At 42.4% G+C, this 15,365-nt stretch overlaps 2 protein-coding genes across 2 annotated transcripts in view; one reads left to right on the forward strand and one right to left on the reverse strand.

Moving 5' to 3' along the window:
* The window catches only part of LOC108626590 (cadherin-99C-like), a 67,889-nt gene that overhangs the window by 18,983 nt on the left and 33,541 nt on the right, over positions 1–15,365 (forward strand). The window lies entirely within an intron of this gene.
* On the reverse strand, positions 293–3,747 carry LOC108626621 (uncharacterized protein C15orf61). The gene is made up of 4 exons (XM_018027393.2): positions 3,544–3,747; positions 2,529–2,751; positions 1,879–2,122; positions 293–1,631 (listed from the first exon to the last, which is right to left on the reverse strand). The coding sequence occupies exons 2-4, from the start codon at positions 2,628–2,630 to the stop codon at positions 1,504–1,506; spliced, it is 474 nt and encodes a 157-aa protein (XP_017882882.1). The 5' UTR covers positions 2,631–2,751; positions 3,544–3,747; the 3' UTR covers positions 293–1,503.

Genomic DNA, 15,365 nt, shown 5'->3' on the forward strand with positions numbered 1-15,365 from the left:
TGCACACCAAATACCAGAAAGTTTTCTTTGGGTTACTGCTGATTACTTACTTAAGACTACATGCAAATTTTAAGTCACTATAATTTTTCAAAAAACTCATGAATTGATTTAAAATTTTGCAGGTAGCTTTTTAATAGGAATCTACAATAACAAATTCAACATGCTAGCATTGTTTAAGCGTATAGCTTATACATCCTTAAACACGAGTGCGTTCGCAACTCGTAATTATGAAAGTTACAAGACCGCGAGTCGGAATCAGAGAGTTATATTCTAGTTTCGTGTAATTGTTATCTGAAGCGCGATGGAAAAGCCCATTTAAGACATTAATTAAAATCTCCCAATTAGCACGGATGCTACATACGTGCGATTTTATTTTAGAGAATTATTAATTGCATAGCGTGACTATTATAACTGCCAGCGCAGATTTCGTAGAAATAATTTGTACAACTCGGATCTCTAAATTTTTCACATGACAACAACGTGTTATTTCTCGTCATATCTAAAGCATATGTTATTTACATTTGAAAATCTGATAATCGAACTAACTATTCGTGCGTGTCGTTAAGTAGAGGTGGCTATGGATCGAGAGATAATTATTTACCGCATGAATTATTAATGCGATCAAGCGGAACTTGTCATATCTCGGGCGTGCTGTAATTGTCTCCTATTGTGTTCCTCTTTACACGATGTTATAAAAGGAGCATTAGTCACTGTAAGCCTCGAAAGCGATTGCCGCGTGTCAAACGCAGGTCGGACGCATAATTCACGTATTGCACGCTATTGTGTCTCCAAATCAATTTCTTCGATAGGGCACGGTTAGATCTAAAGGTATTCATCGCTGCTCATTTTCTTATCGGCATCCGTGCCGCGAGATAGCTTCTTAACGCTATTAAATATCAATCTAACGAACGGACAGACATTTATTACCACATTCTATATTTACGTAGACGGTTACTTAATTTGAATCCATAATTATTCATGATCGATTGCTAAAACGGGACACGTGCAAATGGTTGGGCAGAATTAAAAGTTGACGGCGGGAAGTGATGGATTTTATAACCGTGGCCTAACTGGAACGCCGCGCCGGTTCCGTGGGCGAATAGATCATCATGGAAATGACCGGCCAATTAGAAAGCTATGTTAATGATAAGTTTGTACGTTTGCACCTCGTTCGCTTTGAAAACCTCGTCGGGCATTAATACGATTTAGATTAGTGCCGCGGTGTAAAAACTTGTAACGACTCTACCATTCGTACGCGAACGAAAGTTGTTACAAGTTTACAGTTTGAATGGCTTCGCCCCTAGCGACGTGTGCGCATCGTTAGAGCTTATTACCTTCGGACAAATAATACAATGAAAACAATCTTTAGGGGATACATATATCTCTCAAATCTTTATTTCTCTCGCATCCTTTTGCACACGTACATTAAACTTTGATCTACTTAAAGAGTAAAGGTCACGGCCGACGGTATAAATCGAGGCCGATACCGGTGTTGGGTGTGTATCAGTACAGGGAACCCTTGTTCTCCTCTATTAAGAAGTAGATCGGCACGTCCCCGTAGGGTGTTTTCACGATCTCCTTGTGGTTGATCAGTATAATTGCTGACAGTCCGTACATTAACGTGGGTATACCTGATCGAACGGATAAGGAATATAAAATAACGAAATGATCAATTATCGGGGGCGACACGCCGCGCCGGGTTGGGACTCCGCTCGGTACTCGCTATTTACAGACTGAAAAAGCGTGAATGAAAAACGGGAGTCGTATCGGATTGTACAAGGACGACGAGGATGTATCGGCGCGGCGCGCGCGCGCTTCTCTTTTTTATTTTTCCGCTTTCATGCGAGGCGGATGGTATGCAGGACCGTGTATTTATACCAAAGTTGAAGAACTTGATTGCCCTGATCAGTTTGTCCTCGCGGCTAAGGTCCTTCCATGGCCTTTGGGTGCAGTGGTACTTAATGTACGGGAAGCAGCCGGTTCTAAGTACGTGGTAGTTGCAGTCGCCCACCTGCCAGTTGAAGTGAGACATCAGGCTCTGATCGTTGACCACGTCGGAGTACTTCACGAAATACGATGTCCATGGTGGCTTATTCGTTTGCACGAGGTAGCTCGTTAAGACCTGTTAGTACCGTAATGACACCGAGTTACTTCGTGTATCCTCTCGACTATCGGAAAGGAAACCTCGTCGATCGTCCACCGCTACCGTTACGCAGATTACGTTCGCGCGTACCCGCGCGGGACGCGCGAGCCTCGTTTAATCGAATTGTCATTCGACGCGAAGGAATCGAATGATAAGTCCGGCAATTAGACACGAGGTAACGCCTGTCGCGCGTGAACCGACGACTTCTCGGGATCTCATCGATTCGCGGAGTCGCGAGAATTCTCACGGTTGTCGATCGCGAACGGGAACGGAAATTCTTGGAAACGGCGGTCAGTTTTGCGCGACGGCGACGTAAGTACGCGCGTGATTGTCGGATCGATCGACGGGTAAAGAGATCGAACGTAAAAACGGGTACGAAACTTGCCTGGGACGCTAACGGCTTGGCTTTCTTGGAAACGGCCTTCGCCGAGGTACCATATGGACATGAGACAAGTGTCCTTTGAACGAGCGCTGCTCTCGGTATCATCGAAGCGGCTGATTCTTTACCCTTCTTTTTTTTCTGACAAACCTTCGATCGATCAGATCGTTCCGAGAAATCTCATTTCCCTTTTTGCCTCGCGGAGACCTCAATTTCTGTGTGAAAGTACCTGCAATCGAAGGATTCGTACAAGCTGGACTCTCTTCGATTGAACTTCACGATCTCGCGGGAAAGTGTGCTTGTAAGATAACCGATACGTGCACCTGCGACCTAGACAACTGTGCCGCAATGTGTGCCGTACACACAGGTAACTGCAGTGTCTATATGTAGAGTGCAGCGAACATACGAGACTACGACCAGCGGGCTTGTTAGAGTTTCTCGTACCACGACTACGTTCTACCTTTCTAAAATAAACCTGTACCGAGCTGCCCCGCGAAATGTCAAGGTTATCGAGGATCAGTCCGATCGGCTAACGGAAAATCATTTCAAAGTAGTTTTCGAAGTATGGTCGCGTTTTTTCGCGCTCGCCAAACCATGAAAAAGCGGTGTATTGTAATTGATTGTGCTGGCACCGTCGTTTATTCGCTGACTGATTACAGCTTTCAGTGATTAGTCAACCTTAGCGTAACGGTCTCTCATAACACCGTTTCAATGCTCCCTCGATATTTCGCTTTCCAGTTACATTGTATTATCGGTGTAAGATTTACAAACTCCTGTTTCTTCAACTATTTCTATTTCCATTTCAATTACTTCTAATAATTCTATAGAATTAGATAAATCGATTTCAATATAAAAAATGTACAAATTGCTTCGCGTTCTTTTTTTGAAATATAGCGGTTCGCTCGGCTTGCTATTATAGCGCTGTTATTCTCGTCGCATGCGCAAGGCATTCGGGCAGCCACTAGCGCAGCTAGCGCACTAGCAGCGTAGCGACGTACGCGTGATTTCGTCATCTACTTACCTCGAAATTCACGATTCTGTCGATCTTCCACCACGAATACTTTCTTCAAGTAGTATTTAACGTGTACGAGATTCTATGTATATATTATTCACTGACGACACACGCTTGGAAATCAAAAAACGAGCATGTATGTACCCAGAATGGACGACGGTATTCACGTGTCTGCTGGTCGGACTGGTTCTGGCGCTAGCGTCGAATCCATCGATCTTCTGCGGCGGGTTTCTTGAATGTTCTTCAGCTACATCGGATCGTATTTTAATATTTTATATAGACGCACCGAAGAAACCTCCTCGGTGATAAACGTATGGCATTGAGGAGATACTACTGAAGAGTTGCAGTGCCTGTGTAATCGTTGGCACAGCGAATGGGGCCCAATGGGGCTCAAAATACAATCGATGGTCGCGATTTTCGATAGAGTTAGACGAAAATAGCATAGATAGGGTCTTACTGGTATCTGACAATTGCAGCTACAACTTTTGTCTGAAACATTTTTTTGTATCGCCTATAGTTAACGAGTATGCTGCAATAAACTGTTTTTTCGTTTTTTGTGAATTAATAATTTTATAAACCTTACTCCTCTGTAATTATAATTTTTTCTAACAGTTTGTGGCTTCAAATATTGGGCACAGCTTTTTATTACATGTCTTAAACTTTTCATATATCGAGTGGAGTTAGAAGGAAATTGCATTGAACTTTTCTTGTATCTGACAGCTGTTCAGCACCGACGAGTGTTTAACTTTCTATTTTTTATTTCGGAGGCAATATATTCTAAAGAGCGTAAAAAATCGCCGGCTTTTTCGCTCGACATAAAGTTCCATTAGGCTGTCAACATTTAGCAATGTCTCCTCGGTATAGGAAAATCTGGGAAAATTGGAATGAAAAGAGAAAGATATTTCGGTTACATTATATATTTCATTATATTGGACCGTTAATCTTGGCAGCGTAACGGTATCGATAACACGTTTTCGTCGACGAAGTATAATTTAGCATTGCCCAGGATTGTTCATTCACGAGAGTAATACTGCGTTATACTCATGTTCGCATATATTAAAAGGAATAAAAGTCGTGTAGCATGTAAAGTACTTGCACGATCCGAACACTTGTACACAAGAGATTAAATTATTATCTGTGTTCTTATCTTAATCACTGGCCCACAGATATGTTTCATAATATGCATATCTTCTCCGTATCATACATATGTATTTCCTCCCGTTTTACTCATTCAGCGGACAAAAAATTTAATCGTAAACTCGTTTCGTAATTATCAATTTCTTAATCAGTTCCCTCTCCATCTGTTTCAGGTAAGCGATGTCCATAGATAGTGTTGCGAAACCAGTAGGTAAATAAATCATCGTTATTTTATCCCAACGGTATTCTAAATTGAATATGATCGACGGCGAATCTCGTTGACCTTCCGATTCTCGGCCTCCAACTTAGACCCATAGAATATAGTTTGAGCGCGACCGCGCACCACACCCAGGATCGTTTACGCGTATAACGTATCGCGGCGCGTACGCCGCGTTATAAATTACCAGCGATTTTTGTTAACGGCTGACTCGAGTTACATTTATTTACATAACTACGGTCACGCCGGGTCCTGTGCATTAACAAGCGACTTTACTAAACAGCCGGCCGTCGTCGTCGCATTATCGAGGGGAGGGTACGCGACACGAGCCCTCTACGTACTCTTAAGAACACGTAAAGGAGCGTCGTTGTCATATTGGATTACGTTGATGTGCTAATCCGGCTCGGGGAACAGGAGACTCTTACCTCGTCGCAGGTACACATGGTCTACAGTTACATCACGGTTTAATTTTTGCGCAATCACATATCGAACGTGTTGAAAACGAGCCCAAGTCGATTAAGCATTTTTATAATTAAACAAACAGCTTATTTGTTGCAGTAACGATACTGAATTCATGACGCAGCATGATGTCTCAATTTATTATCTTGTATAAAACATTCTGTTGATTAAAAAAAGTATTTGTTTTATAAAAAAAAGTAGACGGAAGGTAAACGCCACTCTGCGATGATTTCGTATTTAAAACGAATAGTCGTATTAAAGCCGTTCGTGCTTCTTACGGGCCCGTAATTACATCCGAGGATTCATTTCCGCGGAGGATGGCTCGTTGGAGAAATTCTGCGGAAACGCGATCTCGGCCGCGTCGGGTTGTATTTCTGGAACACTCTATTTGCGCGTATTTACGCCTATCTGAATGGATATACATATTCTTATGCAATAAGCGGCGTGGATGCTCACGCAGAGATGGGAGCGCGTGAGCTTGCACACGAGTGGCCGCGCGAAAAAGGTGTCCGCTGCCATGGATGAGAGCCAGGCAAGTTGCTTATTTTGATGGGAGTCTACGATTTCCGCGAGATAAATGATGCAATGGCTATTCGGGCTCGTTGCGTCGGGCTCGCTTCTTCGTTATGCACGACGCATGTTCGTACACGAGCTCGCGCATAATCGTGCGGAATTTAAAATCGCGACCACCGATCGTCGGCGCCGGTTAACGGGATCTCAAAAAGGGCGTCGCTGTCTCTGACATCATTTCGTAGAATCATGAACGTCGATTTTGTACTAATTTTTCAGACCAGTTTTTAAAAGAATGTAAAAGCGCGTGTCCATTTTGTTACATCGTATCGTATAAACTGTCTTATATTCTTGTACACAAATCATGATTATTTTAATCAAATCGTATTTCAAGTAAAAGGATAGAAAAAATTTTTTGGACAATGATTTCAATAAAAAATGACCATGTTATTTGTTGTAAATTATATAACAGAAGATACAAGCCGGTTTTAAAAGACTTTTAGCAGAGCAGTAAAAATGTGTGTTTTCTTTTGACCAACGTTACTGTGCTTCGTATAAAATAAATTCGTACTTTGGACATAGGAGTGATATCGAACATCGCATGAATCCGTTTGATACTAGCGTATCTCTAGTTATAAATTGCGTCGAGCTGGTCGTTTCTTCGGACAATCGATTGCCGATAAGGTAACGAATGTTGCGGAGGGTTCGGCAGTCCGCGCGTACATTATTAGAGACGTGGCAGGTTCATGGCGTAGATAAATTGCGCAACGAGGGCTTTAGATGCTCTCTTCTTATCGTAATACACTCCTATTTGTAATATCTCAGTTGGACCGTTTCGTTAAATCAATGGTGAAAAATATATTTGCATCGAGACACTAATTATTATTTGCGTCACAGGGGATGTTAAACTGTCCACGCTTCGAAACTTGATAAAAGTTCTAGTCAACAAGTATTACATACAACTTGTTCAATGACTTAGTGATGACAGTATAAAGGATACGATCTGAAACTGAGATTCTTAGCAAGTTTATTGAGAATTTCGACAGACTGTTAACATTTTGTAGAACTGCCAAGCTTTCCAGAGAATTACTCTATCAAACTTCGAATGACTTCACTAGTTACCGAGTGTCCTACCATAGAAGGATGTATTGTAATCCTACGAACGGTATTCACTCCTGTACAATGTATTTCACGTTTAACCAGAACTGGTTTAATACAATTTAGTCTATGCTGTGTGGTTCGTTTGTTTCAATTATGGATGACCCATTGGGATTGAAATTGACTATAATTTATCTGGCTGATGTTACTCCTAGCCAACCATTAGAACCCAGCTTGAGGTACTTATACATCCGTATGACTATCCTTTTCGAGCTTTCACCAGGATTAAGAACACAAATTCGTTTCTAGTTCCTTTCCTCGTTTATTACACCGAGCCCATGAATTACCATGTCCGTTTGTGCTTTCTAACGATTATATCCAAGCAGTTCGTTCTACGGTGTTCACTTTTCAGTGGAACTATACACGCCCCGAAGGGTCAGATGCGCATTACCATAATTTAAAGTCTACGCGGGAAGCGACCGGGGACGAAAGAGGGGGGGGGGGGTAACAGTTTTACGAACTTGTTTAAGAGTTTTGAGATTCCCATGCGGTGCGAAACAAAATTTTATGCGTGGAACTGCTTCGTTCCCCAGTGCGTCGTTTGGCCCTGTGTGGCCCAAGCAAAACAACATTTTTTGATACGTTGTTTAATGTAGCATTACGGTAGTACCAGTTTTATGTTCTTATAATATTTTCACTCAGAAAATAAATGAAAGACACAAAGTGTGGATGGCTTTTAGTAGAAATATCGCGTTTACACAAGGTAATGAAATTTGTTAGCAACGGTTTAATGACGACTCTCCTATGGTCCGCCTCGCCGGTTTAATTATTTTTATTGCTCGTTGCTGCGGTGTATCGTGAACAGTTCGTGGTTCGCGGTTACACGTCGCAGGAAAGAGTCGCAGACAGATTTAGTTTCTATCTCGGGACCTCGCCTTTTCTATCCGACTATCCCTTTGTGCCACGCTTGCTCTCTCTCTCTCCGTTCGCACAGGAAGAAGCCAAGAGCAAAACGCAAAATATACTGTTTCTTAAGTATAACTTCGCGAAACTCAGCCAGCCGAACTCTCTCACGATTCTCAGCGAATCGTTACCTTCCGGTCCGATGGACCGAGTCGATGTTTCAGTTAATATAAGAAACGAAAAGCGATAAGAAAATAATGTGACAATCGAATCTGCGTGCAATTTCTAAAGTCATATCAAAATGTTTTATTTTATATAAAAATCAATAGTCTATAAACAAAATTTCTCCATACAATTTTCATTGCTACTAAATAATAATTAAATCTGCAATTACTTTAAGTGAAGAAACTCGTTGCTTCATTTAAAGTGAAACGATTTCACAGATACAATTAGCTTTTACTATTCGGTTAAGGAATCTATCTAGGCGATTGACTTGACGCCATAAAGAAGCGTTAACGGTCGTTCGCACGCTTAGCTCGAATGCAGGATTATATGGGCGATGCGCGTCGCTTGATCGAAAAGCGAGCTCTAAACAGCGAAGAGAAAGGCCGTAACGTTGTTACGTACGGCACGGTTTCCATTTGCCGTATTAATACCCATTGTCTTCGCCGTCTTCCTCTCATTATCGACGTTATTCCGTCGCGTGATTGCCGGATCGGTATGCCGGGTCTCCCTGGAGCTCCTTTCCTAGCTGTTGAGAGGCGGACACCTTTTTAATCGTTCCGAATAGGCGATACCGTAAACGAAACTCAGCTAGACACTTGGATAATTACTCGTCGCCGCGTTAAGCGTCTGCCCGCGTCCTCGTGTTTCTGCACGTGCGAATTCCGTGCCGCCGCGCAAGTTCTGACGGGAAACCGACCAACGGGGACGGTTGGAATTCCGCGTCATAAAATTCCATCGGCGCGCAACCCCTCGTGAGAAGAACGATAAACTTGCACGAGTTCCGTGCAACGGTTTCTTCGTTTTCTCTATGCCTTCGTGAGCTGTCGCCATCGGATTCCGTAAATATTAGACCGTTTCAGGGTTAACGTTCGATTACACGTTCGCAGATTTGTGTTCGATCATGTTTAAAGTTCGATGATAACGTTATTACGTTTATGCGAAATAAAACATTTATCGTGTCAGATAAAAATTTCTTTTTAGGTAAGTATTAGTAAGTTCTGTTATTTAAATATTGCAATATGCACTAATTTCTTAATATTTTTATACATAGATTCTTTATATCTTTGTTCTATAAATGCATGAAATCTATAGCCTAATTATTACGATTTAATTTCTATAAAAATTCATAAAATACGATTTTCGTTTTATTTTAAGTCGTTATTCAGTGTCTCTGTGTTTGAGCCGGTGTACCGCGTGTTTTACGGGACAGGTAAGAGGAAATTTCATTCGAAATCCTGGTCGACGCCGGGTCATTTGAATGCGCGTTTAATTGCATTTACTCTCGGGAGAATACTTGCAATTTCTAAAGTCATATCAAAATGTTTTATTTTATATAAAAATCAATAGTCTATAAACAAAATTTCTCCATACAATTTTCATTGCTACTAAATAATAATTAAATCTGCAATTACTTTAAGTGAAGAAACTCGTTGCTTCATTTAAAGTGAAACGATTTCACAGATACAATTAGCTTTTACTATTCGGTTAAGGAATCTATCTAGGCGATTGACTTGACGCCATAAAGAAGCGTTAACGGTCGTTCGCACGCTTAGCTCGAATGCAGGATTATATGGGCGATGCGCGTCGCTTGATCGAAAAGCGAGCTCTAAACAGCGAAGAGAAAGGCCGTAACGTTGTTACGTACGGCACGGTTTCCATTTGCCGTATTAATACCCATTGTCTTCGCCGTCTTCCTCTCATTATCGACGTTATTCCGTCGCGTGATTGCCGGATCGGTATGCCGGGTCTCCCTGGAGCTCCTTTCCTAGCTGTTGAGAGGCGGACACCTTTTTAATCGTTCCGAATAGGCGATACCGTAAACGAAACTCAGCTAGACACTTGGATAATTACTCGTCGCCGCGTTAAGCGTCTGCCCGCGTCCTCGTGTTTCTGCACGTGCGAATTCCGTGCCGCCGCGCAAGTTCTGACGGGAAACCGACCAACGGGGACGGTTGGAATTCCGCGTCATAAAATTCCATCGGCGCGCAACCCCTCGTGAGAAGAACGATAAACTTGCACGAGTTCCGTGCAACGGTTTCTTCGTTTTCTCTATGCCTTCGTGAGCTGTCGCCATCGGATTCCGTAAATATTAGACCGTTTCAGGGTTAACGTTCGATTACACGTTCGCAGATTTGTGTTCGATCATGTTTAAAGTTCGATGATAACGTTATTACGTTTATGCGAAATAAAACATTTATCGTGTCAGATAAAAATTTCTTTTTAGGTAAGTATTAGTAAGTTCTGTTATTTAAATATTGCAATATGCACTAATTTCTTAATATTTTTATACATAGATTCTTTATATCTTTGTTCTATAAATGCATGAAATCTATAGCCTAATTATTACGATTTTATTTCTATAAAAATTCACAAAATACGATTTTCGTTTTATTTTAAGTCGTTATTCAGTGTCTCTGTGTTTGAGCCGGTGTACCGCGTGTTTTACGGGACAGGTAAGAGGAAATTTCATTCGAAATCCTGGTCGACGCCGGGTCATTTGAATGCGCGTTTAATTGCATTTACTCTCGGGAGAATACTAATTACGCGGATTTCATATTAAAAGTGAACGTAATTAGAGTGTCGTATAATGACCGTTCGCGAAGATGCTTAGATCGTGCCATTAAGAACAATCAAAACCGAGCTTACGGTTTCGTGCAATGCACCGTTGCAACGTGTCGTGATGGACTTCGAAAACTCTGGTACCGTATCCCATACGCAGGATAATGAGAAAACATATCTAATTTAAACTTTTACTCGTGTTAGTGTGCGTGTTCAATCGAAAACTCAATTCGAAACTAACTGTAATGCAAAAATTATCTGACACTTTCGCACCTGTACGGTCCCTAATTTTTCCCTTCATTCACGTCAGTGGATGAATCTTCTATAGGAGGCCGACTATTAACTATACGTCTAATAAAGACTTTCCAATCTTCCACCGATAGCCTCGAGTTCTGACCGTCTTCGTTCGTCGCGTCGGCGCGTATTATCGCGAAACACTCGCGGTGTTCGCCGGCTAGACGAAACGCATACATCATGAAGAATGCACGGTGCTCCGAAGAAAGGGATGCATCTCTTATCTCGTCGAGAAATCAACGTCATATGAGTATAATGCGTGGCTCTCGTCTTCGGGCAGGGAAGAGAACGATCCATGCGCTCGGCGAGAATTGCACGTGCGTGGGCAAAATCGAACGGACGTCGCGGTCGCGTCGTTACCGGAGCATGATGGATGAATAGAGGAGAAACGTCTCGTTAGCTTGCTTAATTTTTATTGCTCTCGTTTTTTTTTCACGGACGAGCAAATCCCCGACCGTTACTATTTGAATTCTGATTGGTCGTTCGCTCACCCCCGCAGAAATTATCATCCCTTTTATTCATAAGTTCATAAATGAGAAAATGTACGAGAGACATTTCAAAGGAACATTTAGGTATACGCAAATTTTGGGTGTATCTCCTTGCAAGTTATACGCATTCTCAAGTCTGAATTGCACGAAGGAATTTCGCGTTACGTGGTCGCAATAAGCCAATTTATTTAGAGCCAAATTTGGCGAAATTACGAAGAAGACCACAGAAAACGATGGTTATTGTTAGCATTCGCGACGACAGTAGTTGTCGATTACGGAACTGTAAATTTTATCCCATTCTGCATTCTGTTGGAAGTAGCGACCACAATTGTGCGTGGCCGTTGTTAGCCTTAGCCACTGTTCATCGTTCGGACCGTGGCACGAATCGGTGGTCGTTTTCACCACGGAACACAAAGCTTTAGTATCGTGAAAGCTCGTGGCAATTTACGGGGATCACGTCCAAACTGTATTGAAGGAACATCGACAATGCGGTTTCGTGATTCGTAAGATAAAAATCGAATCACTTTCGCTTTGTGCCCCGACCTCCATCGACCGGCTCGCTTCTGACAAAAGAATTCGCGACTTCTTATGCTTTCCTTGATATAAAGGAATTCTCTGCGCTCGAAATGCACCAGTCTGTTCCAGATCTGGAACAGATCTCGTCGCTTTAAACTCGTCGCTGAAAGACGTCCCTCGAGGACGACTGGCCTTGCATTTTCTTTTTCTTGCAGAAATCGTTGAGTTTAACAGATCAGGTTTTTAATAAGAGTCTTAAAATGGAAAATGATTCCGCGTTTCACTTATTATACCCTTAACCCCGACCAGTGTATTATTTGAAAAGTGACAAGATCCGCGAATTGCAAATGATTCTCTCTTATTGCGATCGGAGGAAGTTTAACCAGTGGCAACGAGCCGAAGGAGAAATTGCTATTGTATTTCTAATTCGTCTTTGACGAGAGAAAGTTTAGAAACCGTTGCCGACACGATTCGCATAGCTTATCAGAAACGCGTATCAAATTTATTTCTACTTATCAGTTAATCGAATTACTATACGTATAGATTCTATACATTTTATAATCTCTCTATGTATAGCTGTTTTCCGACCTATTTCCTTCATATCTTGTGAATCATGCAATAAATCATGAATGGTACGAATGAAATTCTACTTCAAATGAAATATGAGCAATTTCAATGAGAAACGAGTTTCCACTAATCGTGTTAATTTTTTATATCAGAATTTTTCATAGAAAATTGATACATAAATTCACTGATCAAAATATCTGATGTTTACCAAAAATTGTGATCAGCTAAAATAAAACCGAACAGAAATTGTAAACCATTTCTTTATTTACTACTTCATGTCTCATTCGTCTCTATGTTCTGTAATATATCTTGAGACTTATGAACCGGGGGTGCACGCGAACCGGTCTTTTCATATTTCGAGCGCGAAAATACACCAGCTCGACGTATCTCGAGGAGTAAAAGAAAAAGGATCACGGCTTCGGCTGCATCCGAAGCGCACACGACGGCAGCGTTCCCGAGTGGTTCGACGACGGGTATTGCATGCATACGCTTAGAACTGGTTTGCTCGGGTGCAACGGTGTCTTTAAAGAAAATGGGAAGGATCCCTTCCATCTTCCCGGTGGCCGTGGCCGGTGCACGCGCTGCGGCACATGCGACGCTGCTGCGATCCGCGCCCGTAAAAGGTCGATCGTTTAGAATTTAGAGACGTATCCCATGCGCGGAGATGTCCCGTAATTAATCGCTGGGCTGTCCGGTCCAGTCTCCGCACACGGTCACCGTTCGGAGATCCGCTCGAATCCAATTATACGCCGGTGACTGACGGCCGTCCACTCTGCGCCGATCGATTGAAACGTTTCTCGTCGGCGAGCATAAGAGTATCGCTGGGTATGCGCATCCAGTTGCAACGTGCCCTCGTATCGTGTCATCGTTGCGTATCATTATGAACCGACAAGCATTACATCATTGCACAATTCGATCTTATTGTCTCTTAACAGATCTGACACATATTTCACGATATTGTTCTATTAAAATCGTTCTTTAAAAAGAAATTCAGTAGTTTTTCGTACAATAATTTAGTTGAAAAACACGGCTTAAAATTGCAGATTAATTATGGATTTCTCTGAGAACACCGAGAGGAACGCGTAAGGAATTTTTATTATGAAAAAGGTAGAAAAAGATCGTTAGGTCAAGCAGTCTCACGTTAAGTCAACGATTCGATGCAACCTTTTTCCCTGAGAACGCGTGCCATTGTTAAAAAATCGATTTTACTTTGAAATGCTTCCGGAACCGGCTATCGCGAATAAATGTGTTTCCTTTTTATTATTCCTTGGATATAGCCTGGCTAGAGAGCGAGCACAGAAAGCACTTCGCGAAGGGTACTTCTCATTAGTGGAGCACGATCGGGGATCGTTCGAATCCGGTTTTCATGATGCTACGCATCTTGAATCGGTAGTATCCATCAATGAGTTTGTACGCGTGTTTACGTACATGCAACCGTGTGTGCGTATCAGTCGCGCTTATTGGAGCGTTCATATTCACAGTCTCCAGCAATTTTACAGACTGAGAAAGAAACTGAACTGGAAAATTATTTTCAATCACTAATTACTTGGCATTAAAGTCGTTCCATTAGAAATTCCTGTCACACTCGTAGAAAGTGTCACGTACATACATACATATTTGTTTTCAACGAGTAACGCGTCTCGATGCATTCGATAGCTTTCACTTCCGCGGATGCGTTCATTAGCAAATTGCTTCGGGAATTTTGAAACGGATAGTTCGGAGAAATGCCAACGCGTTCTGCCACATCAACGGTTTCGTCGTTAACGAGTTAGAACGGTAGCGGCTCGGTTTACACTCGTACGTTTGTTCCCACCGTAGGATCCGGACGCATGCAAACGATCGGACGGTGCAGATCATTTACACAGCATCCCTATTATGTAAATATATTCCCGAGACTTATCAATGCACAATGAGCCGACATTGGTTATTCCCATGGCTACGAATGCTGTGCACAGAAGCTCAGGACACCCATTCCTATACATCGTCACTTAAGATAATAAAATAATATAATTTCTATTGATTAACGTTCGACGTTATCGAAATTAAATCTTTTATCTGATGAACGAGATCTTTAGTTATGAACGACGCTGTATCGTGTGTTTTACTTATAACAACCGTTTTCTTGGGATGAACAGAATACGCCGGTTGTCAATAAAGGCTCGGTGCAGGTGTACACGTTAAGTCGTACATCCGGATGGACGTGCACGCCACGCACTGGATAGTTACCCGGCTAGGCAGGTACCCGTTCAATGAGATGCTCTCGGATCGAACACGCCGTTGGTACGTCATTAGCTTTGCCGGGCTAACAGATATTCACCGTGTAACGATTGGCGGGAACCATAAATCGATCATTTAATTGCACTCCCGCGGAGAGGAACATTTTACTAGGCCCACCGTCTCGTCCCTAGCGCTCGTGCTCGGTTCGGCTCGAGGGGAGCCCGTTGACCGTTATACGCCTATCTACGGGTATAAGATGGATGTCGGCGAGCGACCGGTGACTTGAATGAATCGCGCGAAAGCGGCTCCGATCGGCGAACACGAATTGGCCTGCTGAAAACGCGGAAGTCGTGACCACGGTAGCGACTAACGACTACCAGCATAGATCTCCGCTTGCAATCTTCGCCTGTCTTACAAATTGTAATGCGGGATTTGGAACCCGTTGCCTATATACGGGTTATCGCACCCCCTCGGTGTTACCTTGCACCCGTCTTTCGTAAATCATCGCTAGACTTCATGCATTTCTATAGGAATATCAAAAGAAAAATGCACATCGCGACGTTCGAATGATAAGATACAGTCTTCGAATTGACATACATATTTTTATTTTCTCCCTCGTGACTTTTGGAGATGGTAAATCG

The sequence above is a fragment of the Ceratina calcarata genome, unplaced genomic scaffold (genome assembly GCF_001652005.2).
Source record: "Ceratina calcarata isolate Rehan_Ccalc_2016 unplaced genomic scaffold, ASM165200v1 scaffold422.2, whole genome shotgun sequence".
NCBI classification, from domain to species: domain Eukaryota; kingdom Metazoa; phylum Arthropoda; class Insecta; order Hymenoptera; family Apidae; genus Ceratina; species Ceratina calcarata.

Bases quoted from the DNA above. Each gene is read 5' to 3' on its own strand.
- LOC108626621 (XM_018027393.2), bottom strand. From the start codon at position 2,630: ATGATACCGAGAGCAGCGCTCGTTCAAAGGACACTTGTCTCATGTCCA. The intron at 2,123-2,528 runs GCAAGTTTCGTA...CGGTACTAACAG, and splicing joins CCAAGCCGTTAGCGTCCCAG to GTCTTAACGAGCTACCTCGT. The intron at 1,632-1,878 runs GTATAAATACAC...CCGTTCGATCAG, and splicing joins AATCAAGTTCTTCAACTTTG to GTATACCCACGTTAATGTAC.